The sequence below is a fragment of the Heterodontus francisci genome, chromosome 33, assembly GCF_036365525.1.
Source record: "Heterodontus francisci isolate sHetFra1 chromosome 33, sHetFra1.hap1, whole genome shotgun sequence".
Lineage (NCBI taxonomy): Eukaryota > Metazoa > Chordata > Chondrichthyes > Heterodontiformes > Heterodontidae > Heterodontus > Heterodontus francisci.
The window spans coordinates 27,364,177-27,387,884 of record NC_090403.1 but is presented as its reverse complement, the minus strand read 5'-3'; the positions used below and the strand labels follow the sequence as shown (position 1 = coordinate 27,387,884).

The following is a 23,708-nucleotide window of genomic DNA, read 5'->3' as shown; positions in this document are numbered from 1 at the left end:
ATTACATACCCAATTCGGGCCTCAGTTACGGTAGTGTAGTGGTATGGTCACTGGACTAGTAACCCAGAGACCCAGGGTATTTTTCTGGGGATATGGGTTCAAATCCCACCACAGCAGAAGGTGCAATTTGAATTCAATTAATAAATCTGGAATTAAAAAGCTAGTCTAATGATGGCCATGAAACCATTGTCGATTGTTGTAAAAACCAATCTGGTTCACTAATGTCCTTTAGGGAAGGAAATCTGCTGTCCTTACCTGGTCTGGCCTACATGTGACTCCAGACCCACAGCAATGTGGTTGACTCTTACATACCCTCTGAAATGGCCTAGAAAGCCACTCAGTTGTATCTAACAGCTACGAAGTCAAGAAAAAATGAATGAAACCGGACGGACCATTCGGCATCGACTTAGGCACCGAAAACGACAATGGCAAACCCAGCCCTGTCGACCCCGCAAAGTCCTCCTTATTAACATCTGGGGCTTGTGCCGAAGTTGGGAGAGCTGTCCCACAGACTAGTCGAGCAACAGCCTGGCATAGTCATACTCACGGAATCATACCTGATAGACAATGTATCAGACACTACCATCACCATCCCCGGGCATGTCCTGTCCCACCAGCAAGACAGACCCAGCAGAGGTGGCGGCACAGTCGTATACAGTAGGGAAGGAGTTGCCCTGGGAGTCCTCAACATCGACTTTGGATCCCATGAAGTCTCATACTATCAGGTCAAATATTGACAAGGAAACCTCCTGCTGATTACCACCTCCCATCCTCCCTCAGCTGATGAGTCAGTACTCCTCCATGTTGAACAGCACTTGGAGGAAGTACTGAGGGTGGCAAGAGCACAGAATGTACTCTGGGTGGGGGACTTCAATGTCCATCACCAAGAGTGGCTCGGTGGCACCACTACTGACTGAGCTGGCTGAGTCCTCAAGGACATATCTGCTAGACTGGGTATGCGGCAGGTGGTGAGGGAACCAACAAGAGGGGAAAACATACTTGACCTCGTCTTCACCAGTCTGCCTGCCGCAGATGCATCTGTCCATGACAGTATTGGTAGGAGTGACCACCGCACATTCGTTATGGAGACGAAGTCCCACCTTCACATTGAGGATACCCTCCTTCGTGTTGTGTGGCACTACCACCATGCTAAATGGGATAGATTTTGAACAGATCTAGCAAAGCAAAACTAGGCATCCATTGGGTGCTGTGGGCCACCAGCAGCAGCAGAATTATACTCAACCACAATCTGTAACCTCATGGCCTGGTATATCCCCCACTCTACCATTACCGTCAAGCCAGGAGACCAACCCTGGTTCAATGAAGAGTGCAGGAGGGCATGCCAGAAGCAGCACCAGGCATACTTCAAAATGCGGTGTCAACCTGGTGAAGCTACAACACAGGACTATCTGCATGCCAAACTGCGTAAGCAGCATGCGTAGACAGAGCTAAGCAATTCCATAACCAACAGATCAGATCTAAGCTCTGCAGTCCTGCCACATCCAGCCGTGAATGGTGGTGGACAATTAAACAACTAACTGGAGAAGGTGGCTCCACAAATATCCTCATCCTCAATGATGGGGGAGCCCAGCACGTCGGTGCGAAAGATAAGGCTGAAGCATTTACAACAATCTTCAGCCAGAAGTGCCAAGTTGATGATCCATCTTGGCTTCCTCCTGAAGTCCCCAGCATCACAGATGCCAGACTTCAGCCAATTCGATTCACTCCGCGTGATATCAAGAAACGACCAAAGGCACTGGATACTGCAAAGGCTATGGGCCCTGACAATATTCCAGCAATAGTACTGAAGACCTGTGCTCCAGAACTTGCCGCGCCCCTAGCCAAGCTGTTTCAGTACAGCTACAAAACTGGCATCTACCCTGCAATTGCCCAGGTATGTCCTGTACACAAAAAGCAGGACAAGTCCAACCTGGCTAGTTACCGCCCCATCAGCCTACTCGAAATCATCAGTAAAGTGATGGAAGGTGTCATCAACTGTGCCATCAAGTGGCACTTGCTTAGCAATAACCTGCTCGGTGACGCTCAGTTTGGGTTCCACCAGGGCCACTCAGCTGCTAACCTCGTTACAGCCTTGGTCCAAACATGGACAAAAGAGCTGAACTCCAGAGGTGAGATGAGAGTGACTGCCCTTGACATCAAGGCAGCATTTGACCGAGTATGGCATCAAGGAGCCCTAGCAAAACTGAGGTCAATGGGAATCGGGGGAAACCCCTCCGCTGGTTGGAGTCATACTTAGTGCAAAGGAAGATGGTTGTAGTTGCTGGAGGTCAATCTTCTGAGCTCCAGGACATCACTGCATGAGTTCCTCAGGGTAGTGTCCGAGGCCCAACCATCTTCAGCTGCTTCATCAATGACCTTCCTTCAATCATAAGGTCAGAAGTGGGGATGTTCGCTGGTGATTGCACAATGTTCAGCACCACTCCTAACTCGTCAGATACTGAAGCAGTCTGTGCAGAAATGCAGCAAGACCTGGACAATATCCAGGCTTGGGCTGATAAGTGGCAAGTAACATTCGCGCCACACAAGTGTCAGGCAGTGACCATCTCCAACAAGAGAGAATCTAACCATCTCCCCTTGACATTCAATGGTATTACCATCGCTGAATCCCCCACTATCAACATCGTAGGGGCTATCATTGACCAGAAACTGAACTGGATAGCCATATAAATATCATGGCTACAAGAGCAGGTCAGAGACTAGGAATCCTGTGGCAAGTAACTCACCTCCTGACTCCCCAAAGCCTGTCCACCATCTACAAGGCACAAGTCAGGAGTGTGATGGAATACTGTCCACTTGCCTGGATGGGTGCAGCTCCAACAACACTCAAGAAGCTCGACAGCATCCAGGACAAAGCAGCCCTCTTGATTGGCACCCCATCTACACACATTGACTCCCTCCACCACTGACGCACAGTGGCAGCTGTGTGTACCATCTACAAGATGCACTGCAGCAATGCACCAAGGCTCCTTAGACAGCACCTTCCAAACCCGCAACCTCTACCAATTAGAAGGGCAAGGGCAGCAAATGCTTGGGAACACCACCACCTGCAAGTTCCCCTCCAAGTCACACACCATCCTGACTTGGAACTATATCGCCGTTCCTTCACTGTCGCTGGGTCAAAATCCTGGAACTCCCTTCCTAAAAGCACTGTGGGTGTACCTACCCTACATGGACTGCAGCGGTTCGAGAAGGAAGCTCACCACCACCTTCTCAAGGGCAATTAGGGATGGGTGATAAATGCTGGCCTGGCCCGCGATGCCCACATCCCATGAATGAATTTAAAAAAAATTAACAACAGGGTGGGTAGGTCATTCACAGGCCTTCCCGCCCTGGCCTAAATTTCGGCGGATGTGGGATGGTAGCAGTGGCCTCCTCCCGCCAACCCCTCCCCACCCACCCCCCCCACCCCTGCCCCCACCGCCGGCCACAATCACACTCCATTTTATACTCTCTCTGCCTCCAAGCCGGTCACAGGAGAGGGCATAAAATTCCACCCATAGTCTAGCTTCACATTTGAAGACTATTCGCCAGCGTGAAGTCCTTGAAGACTATTGGCACTTGTGGAATCATAAGTAACAAGATATTGTGGGGTGTTGAATTCCCTGTGCTATTTGGAGTGAGGTTCTCCGTACATCACTTTCTCCTTCCCTTTACTCCATTGGTGACAAAGCCTTTAACCAGCTATACGCTCTGCAAGTTGCTCCCTCCATCTCTCCACTTCCTGCACCTTGGGGAGTTTGTTGGGATATAGACGCCAATGCTCAACTGCTGCCTTGGTCCCAACAGCTAAACTTAGCTAAAATGCAGAGAACCCTTCCTGACATCTTTACATCTTTGCACTACCCATACAGTCTGCATGCGTGCTATCTAACCTGCCATCTGTCTCACAGTATTACTGTTATTTTACTTATCTGCATTTTTGCCATAACCCACATTCTTCTACTTCATCATCGCAATTATTTTGCCTCATGTCAATGTCTTTAATCCCCAGTTGGTGCAACGTTTCAGGGATAGGCAGCAGTGACAGCTGGGGCATATCTTCCACCCTGTCAGAAGCTATGTTCAAACTTGGACCATGGTTTCAACACTCGAAGAGTTTAAAGAAATTGTGAAAAAAATGATATTAAAGAATGCATGATGAGGTAAATGGTGATCGATTGATTATGCTGGTCACCGAGTCCATGCAGATTTAAATGATGACAAGAAGTAAAGGGATGGGTGACAAAATAAAAGCTTTGCACAGCGGGTGATTATAATGTGGAATAATGTGGCTGTAACTAGGGGAGTGCTGCAAGGATCAGTGCTGGAGCTTCAGCTATTTGCAATCTACATTAATGACTTAGATGAAGAGACCAAGAGTAAAGTATCCAAGTTTGCTGACAATACAAAGCTAGGTGGGAATGTAAGCTGTGAGGAAGAAGCAAAGAGGCTGCAGAGATATATAGACAGGTTAAGTGATTGGGCAACAAAGTGGCAGATGGAGTATAATGTGGGGAAGTGTGAGGTTATTCACTTTGGTGGTCAGAATAGAAAAGCAGAATATTTTTTTAAATGCATGAAACTTCCAAATGTTGATGTTCAGAGGGTCTTGGGTGTACTTGTACAAGGGATACAGAAATTTAGCATGCAGAGGACTATGTAACATATAAGTGTGGTGTGAGGTTTTCAAGTATTTTAATTAAAAAAAACACTTTCTTTGTAGTTTAGAATATCAGCTACTTACAACATATTGTTTAGTTAACGGAGATTTCTTTTAGATTAGTTGTTATAATAAAAGTCTTAAAATGTGAAATCCTGTTGTGTAATTCTTTAAATTGCTCTGGGGGTTCATACCTAGTATTTTTAACATTAACGGTCTCACTGAGGTTGTAACAAATTGGACATACACTTCCTGGAGTTTAGACAAATGAGAGATGATCTCATTGAAACATAGCAGGGGCTTGACAAGGTAGGCACTGAGAGGTTGTTTCCCTGGCTGGGGAATCTAGAGCACGGGGGCACAGTCTCAGGATAAGGGGTTGATCATTTAGGACTGAGATGAGGAGAAATTTCTTCACTCAGAGGGTTGTGAACCTTTGGAATTTTCTACCCTAGAGTATTATAGCTGCTCTATCATTGAATATATTTAAGGCTGAGAGTGATTTTTGGTGTCTCAGGAAATCAAGGGATATAGGGAGCAAACAAAAAAGTAGAATTGAGGCAGAAGAACAGCCATGATTGTATTGAATGGCGGAGAAGGCTTGAGGGGCTGTGTGATCTACTCCTTTTCCTATTTCTTATATTCTTATCCTTCAGTCAACATCATGAAAACAGATAATCTGATCCTTATCACATTGCTAATTGTGGGGTATTGCTGTGAACAAATTGGCTGTGCATGTGGCTACACTTCACTTCAACAAAAGCAAAATACTGCAGATGCTGGAAATCTGGAACAAAAATAGACAATGCTGTAAATACTCAGCAGGTCAGGCATCAGCTGTGGAGAGAAAGACAGAGTTCAAGCTGTAGTCACAGACCTGAAATGTTCACTTTTCTGTTTTAGCTTCAAAAATACTTCAATGGCAGTAAAGTGCTTTGAGATGTCCCGTGGTTGTGAAAGGTGCGATATTATTAATGCAGGTCTTTCTATGAGCATTTAATTATGAAAGTTTACCAGTATAGATGCACTCGTAATATATTTATATAAGGGTGCAAATCATTTTGTTGTTACTTGTGACAGTTCGAAGTCAAAGGGATGTTGGGAGGAATTTCTGGCTTGCCTCAGTTGCTAATCATTTCATGATGTCCAGTGTGGTGGATGAATGAAGAACCAGTGTAGTCTCAAAGTTTAAACATTTCCCCTTTTATACCAAAGCAGCCTTTATAAGAAGACTTTAATAGTGCAGTGGAAAGGACATGGCCGATTTGCAGTCTGGTGCCATATTTGACACACTCATTGTAACTGGTCAAGCGATAAGCTGAGAGTTTTGTCACCTCACGCCCATTGGCACAAGTTTGAATCCTGCAGTGGCACGAGAATTTCAAGCTCCCAGAACAAAATCTGACCCTTAATGGGACTCTGGTATCAGCCCAGAGCAAGAAAGACAGTAGATGGATAGATTGGCTAACAATGTCAAGACATCCCAAAGTGCTTTACAGTCAATTAAGTAATTTTCTATTTCTTACTGTTGTACTATCAAAAACATGGCAGCCAATTTGCACACAGCAAACTCCCACAAAAAGCAATGTGATATTGACCAGATAATCTGTTTTCATCATGCTGGTTGAGGCATGGTTGGCCGATACTGAGTACGGCACTGGAGGATCTCCCTAGAGTTTGTGCTCAATTCTCTGCCATGCGACTTGAACACATCACCTCCTGACTCAGAGGGGAAAGTGCTGGAATTGAGTCAAGGCTGATACTTATTACAATTAGCTGACCCCTGTGATTAGTGGTAGTTATATTGGGTAAGGTGGAGATCCTGCCCCAGTCACACTTCCACTGTTGTTATGGCCAAGTGGAAAATCTAGGCCGTGGTGTTTTGGGGAAGAAGTTTGCCATCCTTACACAATCTGGCCTCCATGTGATTCCAATCTCACACCAACGTGTGTAAATTCCCTGTGAAGTGCCTTAATAAGCCAGTTGGTTTTATCAAAATGTTTGCAATTCAAGAAGAAGGCCACCACCACCTCGTCAAGGGCAACCAGGAATATACACTAAATGCTGGCCTTGCCAGTGATTCCAACATCCTGAAAATATTTTTTTTAAAACAGCAGAGCAAATTCAATATTTGAAATTTGTCACGAAATGTAAATTCTACTGTTAATGCCAGGTAATGACATTTCTTGGTCTGATAGTGAATTAGATACTTTGTTAGCTATTGATCAAAGAATGGATCTGCACTGGACCCATAATGAGGAAGAGGGGAGAGACAGTGGGGGATGGGGAGATACTATTTAATGAGGGAAGGCATTCTGTGTTAGCTGATCGTAACAAAATTGCTGCTGAGTTCTTCACGCTTGTCATTTTAACTCAGTGGCATTCTTGTCTCTTGAGTCAGAATGATGTGTATTCAAGCCACACTCTAGAACCTGAGCAACATAAACTAAACTGACACCTCAATATCGTGCTGAGGGAGTGCTGCACAGTTGGAGGTGCTGACCTTTGAGTAAGACATCACAGTACAACAATGCCTGCCTGTTCAGAAAGATGTAAAAGATCACGTGACACCTTTTTAAAGAAGAACGGGGAATTCTGACAGGAAACGGCCAACATTTATTGCTCAACAATCACAACCAAAATAGATTAACTGGTTATTTATTTGATTGCTGTTTGTGGGAACTTGCTATGTGCATGTTGGTTGCTGGGTTTGCCGATAGAAAAAGCGTGACTAGACTTCTAATTGTATTTTGTTGTGAAGTGCTTTCGGTCATCTTGAGAACACGAATAGCACTATAAATACAAGTTGTTCTTTTCTTTAATGTTCACAGCGTTTCTCCAGTGAATAACATCAGGATTTTAATTTGAATGCGAGGGCGGGATCGGGGGTGGGTGGTCACGTAAACCCACTGCTTGGGTCAGCGTGCCAGTTTCCCGACATGAAACCAGCACAGTCTGAGTTTAAAAGGCTCCAATAGAAGCCGGAAGAGGCAACCCACCTGAGCTACATAAATGGCCAGTTAAGCCCATTAATGAGCTTGTCAGCTTGTTAAGGGACAGTTTAGTCTCCACCACAACAGGGAGGGGGGAGGCGGTGACATAGCAGGGAGTGAGTTAGAATGGCGGGACAGCAGTAAGAGGCATCATTGAAGAGGGAACACTCAGAGAAGGCCTACATTCACAGGAACCTGTTGTGCTGAGTGAGAAGAATTATCTTTCATACATCTGCACTCTTGACAAGGGCATTTTGAAGGGGGAGGGCCAGGCTCTGGGGGTGGGTGGGGTGTTGGATGGGTCCTTCTGCATATGGGCCTCGGGTTCATGACTGTGGAGTTCAGGACAATTCCACATTCCAATGGAAAGGAAGGAAGGACAGAAGAGGAAATAGGATTGAGGTACTCCAAGATTGGATTGACCAGCGATGAAGAGAAACATCTGCAGGAGCAGAAGCACACCCCTGGGCATCAGGGGCGCAGGGGTGAGGAACGAGGGGCAGGAGGGCAACAAAGGCGATACCCTCAGCACAGGGTCCACCGCTAAAGGAGAAGCTACCTGGACACGTTGGAGCCGCAGAAGACTACACCTGTCAAGGCAGATGTTTGCAACCACAGCAATGGCTGGCGCTCACCGTATAAATCGTGCCTGCTGCTGGCTGTGTCCTGCCTCCTTCCCGCATCTGCTGCCACTAATTGGGTGGCCAACGCGACTCTAAGGCAATTAACCACTTGCCGCGTTAAAATTGCAACACATGCACATTGCCGATTCAACGTGGGGTCAGGACCTGGAATTGACTGCGACCTTAGAGATCCCACCCTGCAATTGAAATCCCATCCCATGTGTCTGCAGTGTGATTTCTAATTAAACAGAGTAAATATGAAGTTTCTTCCACTGTGCATTTGCAATTATAGAAAGTTGCACTGAAAAAAACTTGTGCAATCTATGAAAAGCTTCTGCCCTGGTGTCTCTGTGGTTCTCCAAATATGTTTGCTCTCTTGGCCTGAACCCACAACATTTTGAAAAAGAGGCAAACATGCCCCCCCCCCCCTCCCCCCCGGCACCTCTGTAAACAAGCAGCTGCTCTGGTGATGTACAAAAGATGTTCAAATACAGGATCATTCAATTCTGTTATTCTGTAGTTCCCCATGTTAGGAATTTCCAGTGGTTTAAATGCTCATTGTTCCGTGTAATTTATGACCTAACAAAATTGTGGAATCAGTAGCTTGGGAATGTAGGATTGTTGATCATAGAGATTTTTCAACAGGGACCAAACCAGTTAGATTTCAAAGGAAAGTCTGTTAATGGCCTAATCTTGCAGGTTCTTGTGATTTGTGTAATGGGAAATTCAATGTCAGTTTTTGCTGCAGGAGGAAGGCTTCCAAATACAATATGAGGCAACAAGTGTCAGAGGCAACTTGAGCTCCATGTTAACTCGTAGGGTCTGATGTGAAGATTGGGAGAAGCAATGTGACTTAAAAGAAGGAAAGACTTGAACTTGTAGGGCTGAATTTTACGACTCCCAAAGAGCGGGAAGGCGGCGGGGGAAGGGGCGGTGTAAAATAGAGCGGGAGGCTCGGGGGACCCTTCCCAGCCCGCTCCCGCCTCCGCCGCCACCTTATGCAGGACAGTGGCGGCGAAAAACGGCCCGCCCACCCCAGGCCAATCAAGGCCCTTAAGTGGCCATTGAGTAGCCATTTAAGGGCCTCCGCCTGCCACCATGGGGATTTTACCGTTGCACACTGGGGTCCCCGGCCCAAGAAAAGCCACCTGACAAAAGCAGGCGGCTCTCTGACGGCCTGGGGAGGGGTCCTCATGATCAGGCACCCTGTGCCCAATGGCAGGCTGCCCCCCACTGCCCCAACCACCCCCAACGCCCAACCCGCGCCCCGTCTCCCCAAATAACCGCCCCTTTCCTCACCCTCAGTGAGGCAACAAAAATTTACCTTGGTTCCGTGACTTCCCGACATCATCATCATCTGTAGGCTGGGCTGCAGTCCCAGCAGTGGCCACCTTTCCCGGTGGCACTGTTGGGACTAAGAGCTGCCGGCCCGTTGATTGGCCGGCAGCTCTATTAGGCAGGACTTCCTGCCTCAAGCGGGTGGAAGTCCCACCTCAGAACAATTAAAGGCAGTGGACCCGCAAAATATGGGTCGGATCCCCAGGCCAGGCGTAAGCAGGTTCACCACCGACTTTTCAGTCGGTGCACGGCTCCTGTCCACCAAGGGTAAAATCCCGGCCATATAGTACCTTTCAAAGCTTCTAGACATCCCAAACTGTTTTACTTTTACTGAAGTGTAGTCACTACTGTAATGCAGGAAATGTGGCAGCCAATTTTGCACACCGCAAACTCCCACAAACAGCAGTGTGATAATAACCAAATAAATGCGCTTCAGTGGTGTTGGCTGTTATATAGATGAACTCCCCTGCTATTCTTGTAAACAGTTCCCTGGGATCTTTAACATCCACCTGAGAGGGCAGACTTTAACTTCTCATCCCTCAGTACTGCATTGGGAGTGCAAACCTAGATTTTGTGCTCGAGTTTCTGGAGTGGCACATGAACCCATGACCTTCTGAACCAAAAGTGAACAGTCTTTCTGAAATCTTGAAAAGCTGCCACTGCTTTCAGCATGAATCGGCGTTGAACTGGAAAGAGATACTGCAGTGTAGCGAAGCAGCCACTGCAACTCATAGGATTCTGATCCATTTTTTGGAGTAATTTGATTCAACACAGTTTCCTGTGCATTTGTGCTGGTATTCTTTATACCCGCTCTTGTTTTTGGTCAAGTTGTGACTACTTAAGTGCAAAGTGAGTGGAACAGTCTTGAAATATATCTAACAAAGTGTTAAAAATAAAATATTTATAAGAAGAGGAGGAAAATAGAATGTCTGTTGTTTTTCCATATTCCGTCGTCACTGATGGACATTTTGATGCAGGTTTTTCCCAAGTTGGACAATGCATCTTCCGTCTGGGGAAGAGAGTTAAACAAAAAGGACAGGAAGTTTGTACAGCTGCTGGCTTGTCACCAAATGTTTGTTGTACTTCTGATGGGACTGAAAGAAGACTAATCTAATGACCGTATCTAAAGACCTGCAAAACCTAACCCACACAGATTCATTAAATTACAGAAGCAGATTTAAGTGCCATTCTGGCGTTTTATGGAATCATAGTCTTTTCAGCACAGAAGGAGGCCATTCACCTACCATGGCTATTCTAGTTCTCTGAAAGTGCTATTGAAAGACTTACAATGATGTAGTGCCTTTCAGAACCATAGAACACCCCAAAACACTTTAGAGCCAATGAAGTACTTTTTTGAAGTATAGTCACTGTTGTGATGTAAGAAAAATGCAACTAGTTTACACACAGCAAAGTCCCACAAATAGCAATTAAATAATGACCAGATTATCTGTTTTGTTCATTTAGTCCCATTGCCCTGCCCCTTTAAGATACCCTTTTCTTTATTTCTTTTACAAACACATATCAACTTCCCTTTTAAAAAGCTATTATGCATTCAGCTTCCACCATAAAAAGACCTTGGTAAGCAACAACATTTGTGAGGAAGGATTTATTTTAATTTTACACATGTGGAGCTGAACTTACGACAGAAAACATGTTGAACTTGATCTTCACTGAAAATTGTTGAAGTTGTTTTAGACAAGTTTGACGATACCAGAAGCTTCCAAATTTGGTGAAAAGTGAGTCAAAAGATAATGCTTTAATCTTATAGGCTGAAAAAGAAGAGTTTGAGCCTCGATTTTACTTTTGGGTTTCAGAAACTGTCATTAAAGTGACTGGATGAGTTTGAAAGCTTGAGTTTAAGATGTTGTATGTTGCCGTGTAAGGTTGTGTTTAAACTCAGAACAGGGAGCTTGCTTGAAAGTTTGTGACAGTTTAAGAATTAAATTCAAACTATATAAGTGTGTGCAAAGTTTTGGTTGAAGTTAGAAAAGGAAGGTGCTCTAAGAAGGAAGGGAACTTTGAAGGAATACCCTAGAGGCTAGAATTAGCACATGATAGAGGAAGAGTAAAAGTTTCCAAAGAGCAATTCACCTACTACCAAAGAAAGAGGTTGTATGTTTTTATATTAATGTTGTCCAAGATAGAGTTCAACAGGAAGAACATTGTTGTTCCTTATTATTTCACTATATAAACTGAAAAGGCCTAACTTTACCAAGCAATAGCATAATTCTCAAAACTGAATGTTGTTCAATGCTATTTTAAATTCAACTTTACCATGGTTGTGAGACATTAATTGTTAATTTGAATACACTAAGTGTTATTGATGATTAATTCCACAATAGTCTTATTCTTAATTCATTCGCAGTAAGTGTTTTAAAGTAATTATTAGTTGTATACTAAACTGTGCCCCTTTAGGTCCCAATATATTTGGGGTGAACCATGAAAAAGAAAATGCAGGGCCTTTCATGACCTCAAGACATCCCAAAGCACTTTAGTCAATGAATTCTTGTATTTACTCCTGTAATTGAGGAAACATAGCAGAAAATGTGCACGCAGCAAGCACCCACAAACAGCAATGTGATAATGACCAGATAATCTGTTTTTTTAAATATTCTTCGGGGGTAGGGGTAAATAGTAGCCAGGATGCTGCGGAGAATGGTGCTGCTATTCGTCGAGAGAGTTCCACGGGATCCTTTACATCCACCGCAGAGGGCAGACGGGACCTCGGTATAATGTTTCATCCGAAAGACAGCACCTCCAATGGTGCAGCATCCAGTACTGCACTGGAGTTTCAGCCTAGATTTTGTGCTCAAACCTCTGGAATGGGACTTGAATCTATAGCCCTTGGAAGTGTCAGTGCGATCACACCTGACACGACAAGAGTTGAATGGATCCCTTTAATTGAGTTTTTTTTTGTAGGTACATTTCAATAAACTGCTCATTTAGTGATCATATGCTAAATCCTTGAAAACTATCCTAAACCTTAATCTATTTTTACCAAATCCCACAAGTCTTTGTACTTTTTTGTGACGGAGCAATCTCCCTTGGAGCCATTTTGCAATCAACACATGGAATAGCCTTGCAAAACACAAAGCAGATCTATCTACAGTCAAGTGATGTTGATAGCAATGAAATGGAGATAGAGTGGCTATTTATTATCTCTGTGTAGTCTATTGAAGACAAAGGTGTGAAACGGCCAATTCTAATTTGGAAAGTCAGCTGTAAAGAACTTGAGCACAGAAAATAAAAGGACTGTTAGTGCAACTTAGGGCATTCTTCTGAGGTGAGGTCATGGATTTATTTTTGTGACAGCTGAAGATGGTAATTCTGCTGGACAAAATCAGGGTTTTCTTTTCAAACAGTGGTCAGACAGAAAGAAAAAGATACTCATTGATACTGTCATGCTTCCGTGAAAATTTTACAAATGTTGGACATTGACAGGGAGGGATTTGCTCACCCAGTGTTCAGTGCAACAGTTATAACACATTTTTAGAATAGAACTAGCACATAGGTATTGCATCATTTGCTTTATCGTGAGGGGTCAGACACAAACACCAGGATCGGCAAATTTGTTTTACACCTGGTAACGAGATTCTGCTTTCAGAAACGGATGTGAAAGGTCAAGGCCCATAATGTAGAATACTGTCAAAGTTCAAAGAGAAGGACAGAAGAAGAAATAAATCAACACATAGTACTAGGTGGCAAATTTTAAAGCCTGCACATTGTATGGGGAAGGTAAGGAATTCCAGTCTTAAGGACTTGAGACAGAATGAGTTCAAGTAGGAGACATTGCGATGAACTTGATTTCAACTTGGATGTGGGGGTGGGGAGAATGGACAGGTGGGTGGTGTATTTGGAGTTCAGGATGAAAATAGAGGAGCAATGATATTATATGTATTGTTGAAATAGGGAGAGACAGGGAAGGTGGTGATTAGGAGAGACCCCATATGCTGAACTTGAGAAAGGGATAAGAAGCTTTAATTTTAATGTTGAAAAATTATGGTCGAGAGTGTAGAATTTCCCCATAAATGCTTCCAACGTGCACCCAGGTGCTAAACTAGGCAATCAAGGTCTTTTTCTCTCATTTTATCCAGGAGTATGAGGAAGATGTTGAAAGAACCTCCCAAAATACTGGAGTATTCAAGTCTCGGACAGACTTGGGCTTTATAGATAGCTCCCATGCTATACTAACCAAAATGAAATATTTAACCTCTGTATCAAAAAGAACAGTTGTCTCCTTGCTTATCTTTTAAACTTAACACATGTTAACAATGATGAAACTTCAAATATTTTTTAAACTGCTTATATTTTTATTGACATTTCCATGAAATGTTTACTGCGCATTCCTAAGTGTTTTTGAGTTGTCACAGGAGTGAGCCATTCACTGCACCTTTCACCATTATAGGCGTCTCAAATCTAGAGTTTTGATCACAATGGAACAGTGAGGTAGATTCTCAACTTAATCTGCAGAACACTGCTGCCAGCAACCCAGGAGAAAAATCATAGGGCTATTTAGCAAAAAAACTTTTTATTTTCTTTGTGCACTTTCATTTATTAGTTATAAAAATATTGAAAATAGTTGTTCTGACTGACAGTCAAGAATAATACAATTAGCATGGGAAGGCAGTATGATGTGAGGATGGACATGTTGCATGACCAATGACTTGAGCGTGGGCCAGGAGGTCAAATGGTGATATGTCCAGGAATGCATGCAACAAAAATTGGCAACCCATAACAACACTAATTTACACCCAGGTCTAAATGTGGCCTTGTGGATTAGCTGGCTGTTTCAGAAACTGCCCAACTTTCCTTTCCATTGACATAAATTGATAAGTATGTACCTGTCAGGCAGGGAGGAAGTTGTCGAGCGAGGGAGCCGTGGTTTACTAAAGAAGTTGAAGCGCTTGTCAAGAGGAAGAAGAAGGCTTATGTTAGGATGAGACGTGAAGGCTCAGTTAGGGCGCTTGAGAGTTACAAGCTAGCCAGGAAGGATCTAAAGGGAGAGCTAAGAAGAGCAAGGAGAGGACACGAGAAGTCATTGGCGGATAGGATCAGGGAAAACTCTAAGGCTTTCTATAGGTATATCAGGAATAAAAGAATGACTAGAGTTAGATTAGGGCCAATCAAGAATAGTAGTGGGAAGTTGTGTGTGGAATCAGAGGAGATAGGGGAAGTGGTAAATGAATATTTTTCGTCAGTATTTACAGTAGAGAAAGAAAATGTTGTCGAGGAGAATACTGAGATTCAGACTACTAGGCTAGATGGGATTGAGGTTCACAAGGAGGAGGTGTTAGCAATTTTGGAAAGTGTGAAAATAGATAAGTCCCCTGGGCCAGATGGGATTTATCCTAGGATTCTCTGGGAAGCTAGGGAGGAGATTGCAGAGCCTTTGTCCTTGATCTTTATGTCGTCATTGTTGACAGGAATAGTGCCGGAAGACTGGAGGATAGCAAATGTTGTCCCCTTGTTCAAGAAGGGGAGTAGAGACAGCCCTGGTAATTATAGACCTGTGAGCCTTACTTCGATTGTGGGTAAAATGTTGGAAAAGGTTATAAGAGACAGGATTTATAATCATCTTGAAAAGAATAAGTTCATTAGCGATAGTCAGCACGGTTTTGTGAAGGGTAGGTCGTGCCTCACAAACCTTATTGAGTTTTTCGAGAAGGTGACCAAACAGGTGGATGAGGGTAAAGCAGTGGATGTGGTGTATATGGATTTCAGTAAGGCATTTGATAAGGTTCCCCACGGTAGGCTATTGCAGAAAATACGGAAGTATGGGGTTGAAGGTGATTTAGAGCTTTGGATCAGAAATTGGCTAGCTGAAAGAAGACAGAGGGTGGTGGTTGATGGCAAATGTTCATCCTGGAGTTTAGTTACTAGTGGTGTACCGCAAGGATCTGTTTTGGGGCCACTGCTGTTTGTCATTTTTATAAATGACCTGGAAGAGGGTGTAGAAGGGTGGGTTAGTAAATTTGCGGATGACACTAAGGTCGGTGGAGTTGTGGATAGTGCCGAAGGATGTTGTAGGGTACAGAGGGACATAGATAGGCTGCAGAGCTGGGCTGAGAGATGGCAAATGGAGTTTAATGCGGAAAAGTGTGAGGTGATTCACTTTGGAAGGAGTAACAGGAATGCAGAGTACTGGGCTAATGGGAAGATTCTTGGTAGTGTAGATGAACAGAGAGATCTTGGTGTCCAGGTACATAAATCCCTGAAAGTTGCTACCCAGGTTAATAGGGCTGTTAAGAAGGCATATGGTGTGTTAGCTTTTATTAGTCGGGGGATCGAGTTTCGGAGCCACGAGGTCATGCTGCAGCTGTACAAAACTCTGGTGAGACCGCACCTGGAGTATTGCGTGCAGTTCTGGTCACTGCATTAGAGGAAGGATGTGGAAGCTTTGGAAAGAGTGCAGAGGAGATTTACTAGGATGTTGCCTGGTATGGAGGGAAGGTCTTACGAGGAAAGGCTGAGGGACTTGAGGTTGTTTTCGTTGGAGAGAAGGAGGAGGAGAGGTGACTTAATAGAGACATATAAGATAATCAGTGGGTTAGTTAGGGTGGATAGTGAGAGTCTTTTTCCTCGGATGGTGATGGCAAACACGAGGGGACATAGCTTTAAGTTGAGGGGTGATAGATATAGGACAGATGTTAGAGGTAGTTTCTTTACGCAGAGAGTAGTAGGGGCGTGGAACGCCCTGCCTGCAACAGTAGTAGACTCGCCAACTTTAAGGGCATTTAAGTTCTTTTGGGCCTCCTTATCTCGAGAGACAATGGATACGCGCCTGGAGGTGGTCAATGGTTTGTGAAGCAGCGCCTGGAGTGGCTATAAAGGCCAATTCTGGAGTAACAGGCTCTTCCACAGGTGCTGCAGAGAAATTTGTTGGACATATGGATGAAAATGGAATAGTGTAGGTCAGATGGTTTCACAGGTCGGCGCAACATCGAGGGCCGAAGGGCCTGTACTGCGCTGTAATGTTCTAATTCTAATAAATTGAATAAGTTGAAAATCTAACCCAATATCTTTGTGTAGGAAATAGGCATAGACCATTTTTTTTTAATTGAAAAAACAGTTAGGCTTAAAATAAAACAGCACTGGGAGTCTGCCAAAGATGAACTGTCAGTTGTGAATCAGAAAACTACAAATGTCCTCATTTTAATGTAACCATGTTTATCTAAATGCTTGTTTTGTGGAGTGCTTTTGAATCATATGAGATTTTACTAGTAGGCGTTAAAAGGACTTGTATGTAGTAGCTATTAGGTGAGCTGTGATTTTAAATAGTTGCTTTTAGAAATATTTCCTGTTTACGTTATTAATAACTACCAGTGTATTGAAAAGGAAGCTCACTGTGATGCACCAGCTTTCAACTTCAAAGGGTATAAGAGGATAAACTTTGAGGTTCTTCTGGCAGCATGGGGCCTCGCTGGTGGTGGACACTGCATAAAAATGACCATGTGACCTCATGTGGCCAGGTCACTGGGCCTTTTGTTCTGCGAGGCACAATTTTTAGGGGCAGGTTGAGGCAAATACAAGGCTCACTAACATGGAATACATATTAAAATGAGGTCCCATGCTGAATTTCATGATCTCAGGTGGGGCATCATGCACAATGCACAGCTCACCTTATGTTGAATGGACACTAGGGAAATCCTGGCCCATTGAAATAGGTTTCTTAAAGGAAGATTATTATTTGAGTTGCTGTTAAAGGTGTGTAGTTTTTTTGCATTTGCAATTATGTTTTGTTAGAAGTTGAAGATGACCAGTTTCTGAAGGCACAACAACACCTAAGATATTTTATTTACAGTCTTCCAATTCTGGAACCTGCATTTATAGGCCCTTCCACATGTACCTGTCATGACCAAGGATACATGTCTTTGTTGTCTCTTACCATCTACCACACAATGACAGGCAGCTATCTGGAACAGGGAAGGATCTTGCTGTCGAAGTGAACATTACTACAGCATGAAACTTCATTACAAAGAATCCTTCCTAGGCACCACAGGACACTTTGGCCATATCAGGCCACTGCATGGCACATTCCTTTGCAAGCGATATCAAATATTATTGCTTGCAAGGAAGGGAACTTAATCACATTCTCTGGAAAGGAGCCATCAGCTATATAAGGCATAGAGCTTTCATCGGGTGACAGAGTTCCCCTGAGTGCAGGGCATTGTAGATAGAACTCATCAGGGATTATTGTAACAACCCAACAATCTACACAATATGAAACGGTTTTGTAATTAATTGATATTTGCATGATGCTTGACCATAGAATCAGTATAATGTACATGAACGGCTATCCGAGAAACACTGCTACGCCTTAATTATGCTGCAGTTAATGCAAAGTACAATTTTTGAAGAAGAAACATTGTAGAAATGGTTCTTGGGAGATCTGGGCTAACCTTGGTATCCATGCCTGCTGAAGTATTGAGTATTAAAGCACTGTGAGTCTAAGCATCTGTTTACTGGTCCTCAGTAGTTGCCCTGACCTCTTTCTGCACCTGCAGGACATGTGTGCTGACCAGTTTAGAAAACATGTGTGCAAAAGGGCCAGTTTTTGTGTGCAGTGTTTTAAGTGGTATGCCCTGTGGAGTAGCCGTTCCCATCTTAGGCTTTTGCTATGACGGGCCTCACGTGTCTGCCTTACTCCTTCTACAAACAAAATTCTTCCTCATCTGCAGTGAGGTACCAGGGTCCTAGATGTCTGCATTTGCTCTGTCAGTGAGCTCTTTCCATGTAGTTTGCGCCTGTGCTTTTATTAGCAAGCGTCCTTTTTTTGTGCACCTCTTGTGGAAGTACTAACAGCTCAGCATTAAAAAGCACTTTTCTCTCCGTAGCATCATGAACAAATAGTCCACTTTTCTGCCATCCCCACAACTCCCTATGGTGAACTGTATTGGAACTGCTGCCTTGCCGGATTTCGCATCCCAAGTGTGCTACAGGCCAATCTCTCTCTGAAAGCTTTTCATGTGTCAGCAGCCTATCCAATTTATGGCGAAGGACTGCCATTGCAGATTTGATGCACCACACCATCCGAACACTGCAGTAGCTGAACTTGTACCAATGTCTAGCTCAACCCTGATTTTGGCATTTTTGCAAAATATAGGTGAAGATGAATACTCCTGGCCAACAAGCATCCCATGTGTTTTAGTCCGAAAGATGTTTGATAGCCTGATATATTGCAAGAGATATATATTTCATTTCCTTTGTTGAACATCAAAGGGGATGAAAAGTATTTCTGGGACAGACTTATTGCAGTTCATCATTTATTGTTGAAAAAAGAAGGCTCAGTGAGGGAGCAGGCAAAGACTCTCACAAAGTTATTGTTGAGGGTCATTATCTTAGGCCCAGGACTACTAAGAGAATTAGCAAAGCATTGTGCCTGTTAATTACTTCCTGTCATCTTCTGTATTCTGTACATTGCTGTTCTATAGATTGCAGCCCAAGCAAAAGTCTATTACTTTTCAAATTCCAGCAAGCCACAAAGGGGCTTGAGACGTATCCAGTAAACTAAATGCAGTATGTGGGTTTCTGTTTGACATCTGGGGCCGGATTTTCGAAGCCCAAGGTGGTGTGGGACTGGAATTTCCTGTTGCTGGTCGGCATGCTGGTTTACCAGCATAGTTCCACAACCCACCACCCCCACATACCCCCCACCTCCCACCGCCAGTTTTGAAAAGGCTGGGTCAGGGCAGAATGGCTACCTGCCCACAAGCAGCAGGTGGCCAATGGAGGTAATTAAAAGTTCCGTTAAGGCCCCTCTCCCGCACTGGCAGAGCTCCAATGTGTGGTCAGAGCTCCAATGGGCTTTTTAAACCTCCCCACAGTCGCCATACCACGATGGTTACAACTGCGGCCAGAGGCCGCCCTTTGGAGGGGTTCCTCTTCCACGAGGATGGCCTGGCAGCTGTGGCCTCTTGTTTTGTATATTTTTAAAAAGTGTTCAGAGGGCACCTCAAGATGGAGGCTCTCTTTCTCTCTCCTACACATATCGGCCGCTCCGACCTAGGATGGTAGGGCTGCCAATGTGTCATTGCTAGAGGACCTCCTATTGGCCCTCCAGCCTCTGGTGCCCACCCGCCATCCTTAATTGGACGGTGAGTGTGCCCTCTGGCCAATAATTGGCCAGGCACAAAATATCTTGGGGGTCTACTTCCAACATGGTGCGAGGTCAGGCCCCAGAAATTTTCCTGAAGTCGAGTTCCCGATTCTAGAGGAAAAACCTAGCCCCTGGGCTTTTCAGATCACCAGATATTGTCTAACGTCATTGCGAGTGAGAGATTGCTTATTGAAGTGGTTGTTGGTGCTGAACATGAGATAAATATCTTGAGTAAAACTGAGAGTTGCTGGCTATTGATGGAGACCTTGAATGAATGGGAGCATTAATATCTATTGGATCCACAATAGTGTAGATTATAACTGGACATCAGACCTTCAGTAAGGGTATCTTTAGATACCAGAGAATAATGCAATTTATTTTTTCCAAATTTCTATTGGTCTGAACTTGAGCAACATGCTTAATCAGGGACTATTGTAACAAGATGTTTACACCTGATGTCCCAGTGATGAAACTTTGTTTACAATGAGTTCTCACCTGAGGGTAATTAATAGACACAACATAGTCCATAAAACAAAGCTGGTTTAATAGAATATTACAGATCTCCTTGTTTCAGTACTATGTTATTCCGCAGTCTTTCTGTTTATAATGTGTGAATTTGGGTCTGGACCACTCATCAACTGGAAGCAAATTCAGGTCCAAAGATCAGCAGGTGTCATGTAGCTTGCATCGAGCACCCTGATGGTGTTTACATGCGCATAGCATGTTTCAGAACTTGCCAAATGAATCAGCCTTTTATTTCCCTGTTCAGCCACTCCATTACACAAACTAGGGTTGCATTCCCTGGAAATTAGAAGGTTAAAAGGTAATTTGATCGAAGTTTCCAAAATATTAAGGGGAACTGGTAGGGTAGATAGAAATTAAACTATTTCTGCTGGTTGGGGAGTCTAGGGCTAGGGAGCATAGTCTAGAAATTGGAGCCAAACCTTTCAAGAGTGAAATTAGGAAACAATTCTACACGCAAAACATGATAGAAGTTTGGAACTCTCTTCTGCAAATGGCAATGATGCGAGATCAACTGTAAATTTTAAATCTGCGATTGATTTTTGACAACCAAAGGTGTTAAGGGATATGGGGCAAAGGCGATTATATGGAGTTAGGTCGCAGATCAGCCATGATCTCATTGAGTGGTGGAACATGCTCGAGGAGCTAAATGGTCTACTGCTGTTCCTATGTTCCCATATACAGCTGATTCCATCTCCTGACTCCTCCATTGGTCACCATAAAACAACACTTCTCTTCCTGCTCTCTCAGCAATGAAATCTGGCAAATGGAATAATGTCCTTTTGTTCTGCTGTTCAAGAAAATATAGTGTTCCCACTATCACCTTTTCCATAATAAGTGTGCTAAGTTAATTAGATTTAAAAAATAATAAATTAGCATTTCTGAAGTTATTCATGCTACGTTGAGGAAAGAAAGAACTCATATTTATGTAGCACCTTAGCATGTCTCAAAGCACCCCACATGAATTGCTTAAGTGTAGTCATTATGTAAGCACACCCTATTGTCAAGTTACTTGGTGCAGCTTACATGCAACGTGTAATTGTGGATATGGTGGCATGGCTTGGCTTTGAGTAAACAGAGAAAAGTTTGGACTGATGTCTTTGGTACTCAGTAAATGGAATCCATTCTTTGTACCTCTTCCCATTGAGTTCCTTATCTCAGCTGCTGTTCAACAGAAAGACAGCAATTGGCAACTCCAGGTGTCTTCGTAACCCAGAAGAGAAAATTAGGTGGGTGAATGGCCCGCAGTAGACCTCCTGGTATCGGGTCAAAAGCATCAGGCTTCTCACACCAAAGTCTCAGACACAGGAGGTATGAGGTCCAGGGTGTGTGACAATGGGGGACAAATCAACTGAGAAACTTGGAGCAAAAGCAGATGTGGCAGGTCATCATAGATGGCAGAAAACCAAAAAAATATTCACCATGGTTTTGAAGCCTGAAAATTAAGAATATTTAACTGCTAACAAAGATCTCAGGACACTACTCAAGACAGAGCAGAGATAGCGCTCAATATCTGGCCTATATTCCACACTCAGCCAATATCACCAAATTCACATTAACAGGTCATATATCTAACTTGTTTTCCACAAATGTTGCATTTCCCTCCAGAACAACATTTCAAAAATAAAATAATTGACTGGAAGCACTTTTGGACCTCCTGAGGATGTAAAAGGTGCTAGATAAATGTAATTTAGAAATATAGAAAGCTTTACAGCACAGAAGGAGGCCATTCGGCTTATCCAGTCTAATTCCACCTTCCAGCTATTGGTCCATAGCCCTGAAGGTTACAGCATCACAAGTGCATATCCAAGTGTTTATTTTAATGTTATGAGGGTTTCTGCCTCTACCACCCTTTCACGTAGTGAGTTCCAGATGCCCACCACCTTCTGGGTGAAAAAAATTACTCCTCAACTCTCCTCTAATCCTTCTACCAATTACTTTAAATTTATGCTCTGGTTGTTGGCATCTCTGCTAATGGAAATAGGTCCTTCCTAGCCACTGTATCTAGACCCCTCATTATTTTGTACATCTCAATGAAATCTTCCTTCAGCCTCCTCCAAAGTCAACAACCTCATCCTATCGAATCTGTCCTCATAGTTAAAATTCTCCATTCCCGGCAACATCCTTCTAAATCTCGTCCGTGCCCTCTCTAGAAGTTAGTTTGCAACAACTAGTGAAGAAATCTTCTAACTTTACTACGGGGTATTAATGTAATGTGGATGATTTGGGAACATTTTTGATTATCCTAGGTAGTGAGGGATCACACACAGAAAGTACTCTATATTATGTGTTCAGATGTAATAATTTGTTTATAAATGGAACAGTGGATCTAAATCTCTATATTCTTCTTGTTTCTTTGCAGTGTTTACATCAGTGAGCCTTTATCTCCTTCCAGAACGCCCAGCTACCCTGATGCTGTATGACGATGTGGTGCAAATCTTATTGGGATCACCTGGTAAGTGAGGGAAAAAATGTACTTTGTATAGAGTTGAACTTTCGCTCCACCGTAGCAAAGCATTTTGTAATCTTGGGGAATCTGACTGAAGGCATGGATAATTTGCAAGCAAATGCTATTCTTGAATGTGAATTTTTATTCAGCTGATGGGAATGGGACAATGGAATTCTCTACTCAAACCATGTACATGTTCATTTGGATTTGGCCACATTTCCTTGGAAACATTAGTGAGGACCGTTATCTGATGGTATCGTTACCTGAAATAAAAGCAGAAAAGTGCTGGAAACCATTAGAAGGTTAAGCAGCATGTGTGGAGAGAGAAACAGAGTTAACGTTTCAGATCAATGATCTTTCATCAGAACTAGAAGATGTTAGACATGAACAGAAGCAAAATACTGCAGATAATAGTGATGAATAGCTTTTACACGAGTGCAGAGTCAGGGGAAAGGTGGCAGGGAAAGATCTGTGATAAGGCGGAGAGCAGGGGTGATTAAATGATAGAAGGGATGACTGTACAAGACAAGAGGGGGTGATCATGTGTCTAGAGGTGGGGTAAATAGTTACAGCAGAATAGCAACACAATCAAAGTTCATCATATCGTCATTTCATATGATGCTCATCTGATAACCCAGATGTGACAGCCTGGGGAGCAATGCTGCCCTTCATGATTTCCTCTTCACCGCTGAGTCTCTCAGTGTTGTGCTGGTACAACATTTTCAAATGAGGAAAATACATCAATGTGACACATCTGTGTTGAAGAATTCCTGAGAGAGCAACTACTAAATCCAATCACAATCCATAATCACAAGGATAAGAAGATACAAGGGACAGCATTCAACCTGTCTAGTTTGTCCTCCAGAGACATTGGGGCTGATTTTTATTTGAAAGGTAAGAGTGTAGTAAAGCTATTAATTGTATACTTCACTCTGTAACATTCTGAGGTATGGGTATGCCAAGAAAAAGATGTAAGGATGTTACAGGTTTGGCATAGATGAGCAGTAAATGTGGAAAAGGTAGGCAG

At 43.5% G+C, this 23,708-nt stretch overlaps 1 protein-coding gene across 4 annotated transcripts in view; it reads left to right on the top strand.

Moving 5' to 3' along the window:
- The window catches only part of fam171a2a (family with sequence similarity 171 member A2a), a 305,765-nt gene that overhangs the window by 149,054 nt on the left and 133,003 nt on the right, over window positions 1–23,708 (top strand). For 3 of the 4 annotated variants that reach the window (XM_068013227.1, XM_068013226.1, XM_068013231.1), the window contains one exon: window positions 22,595–22,687. In XM_068013227.1, the coding sequence (XP_067869328.1) occupies window positions 22,595–22,687 (93 nt within the window). Of the gene's footprint in view, window positions 1–11,267; window positions 11,351–22,594; window positions 22,688–23,708 lie in introns of those variants that run through there. The other variant, XM_068013230.1, reaches the window with a different exon arrangement.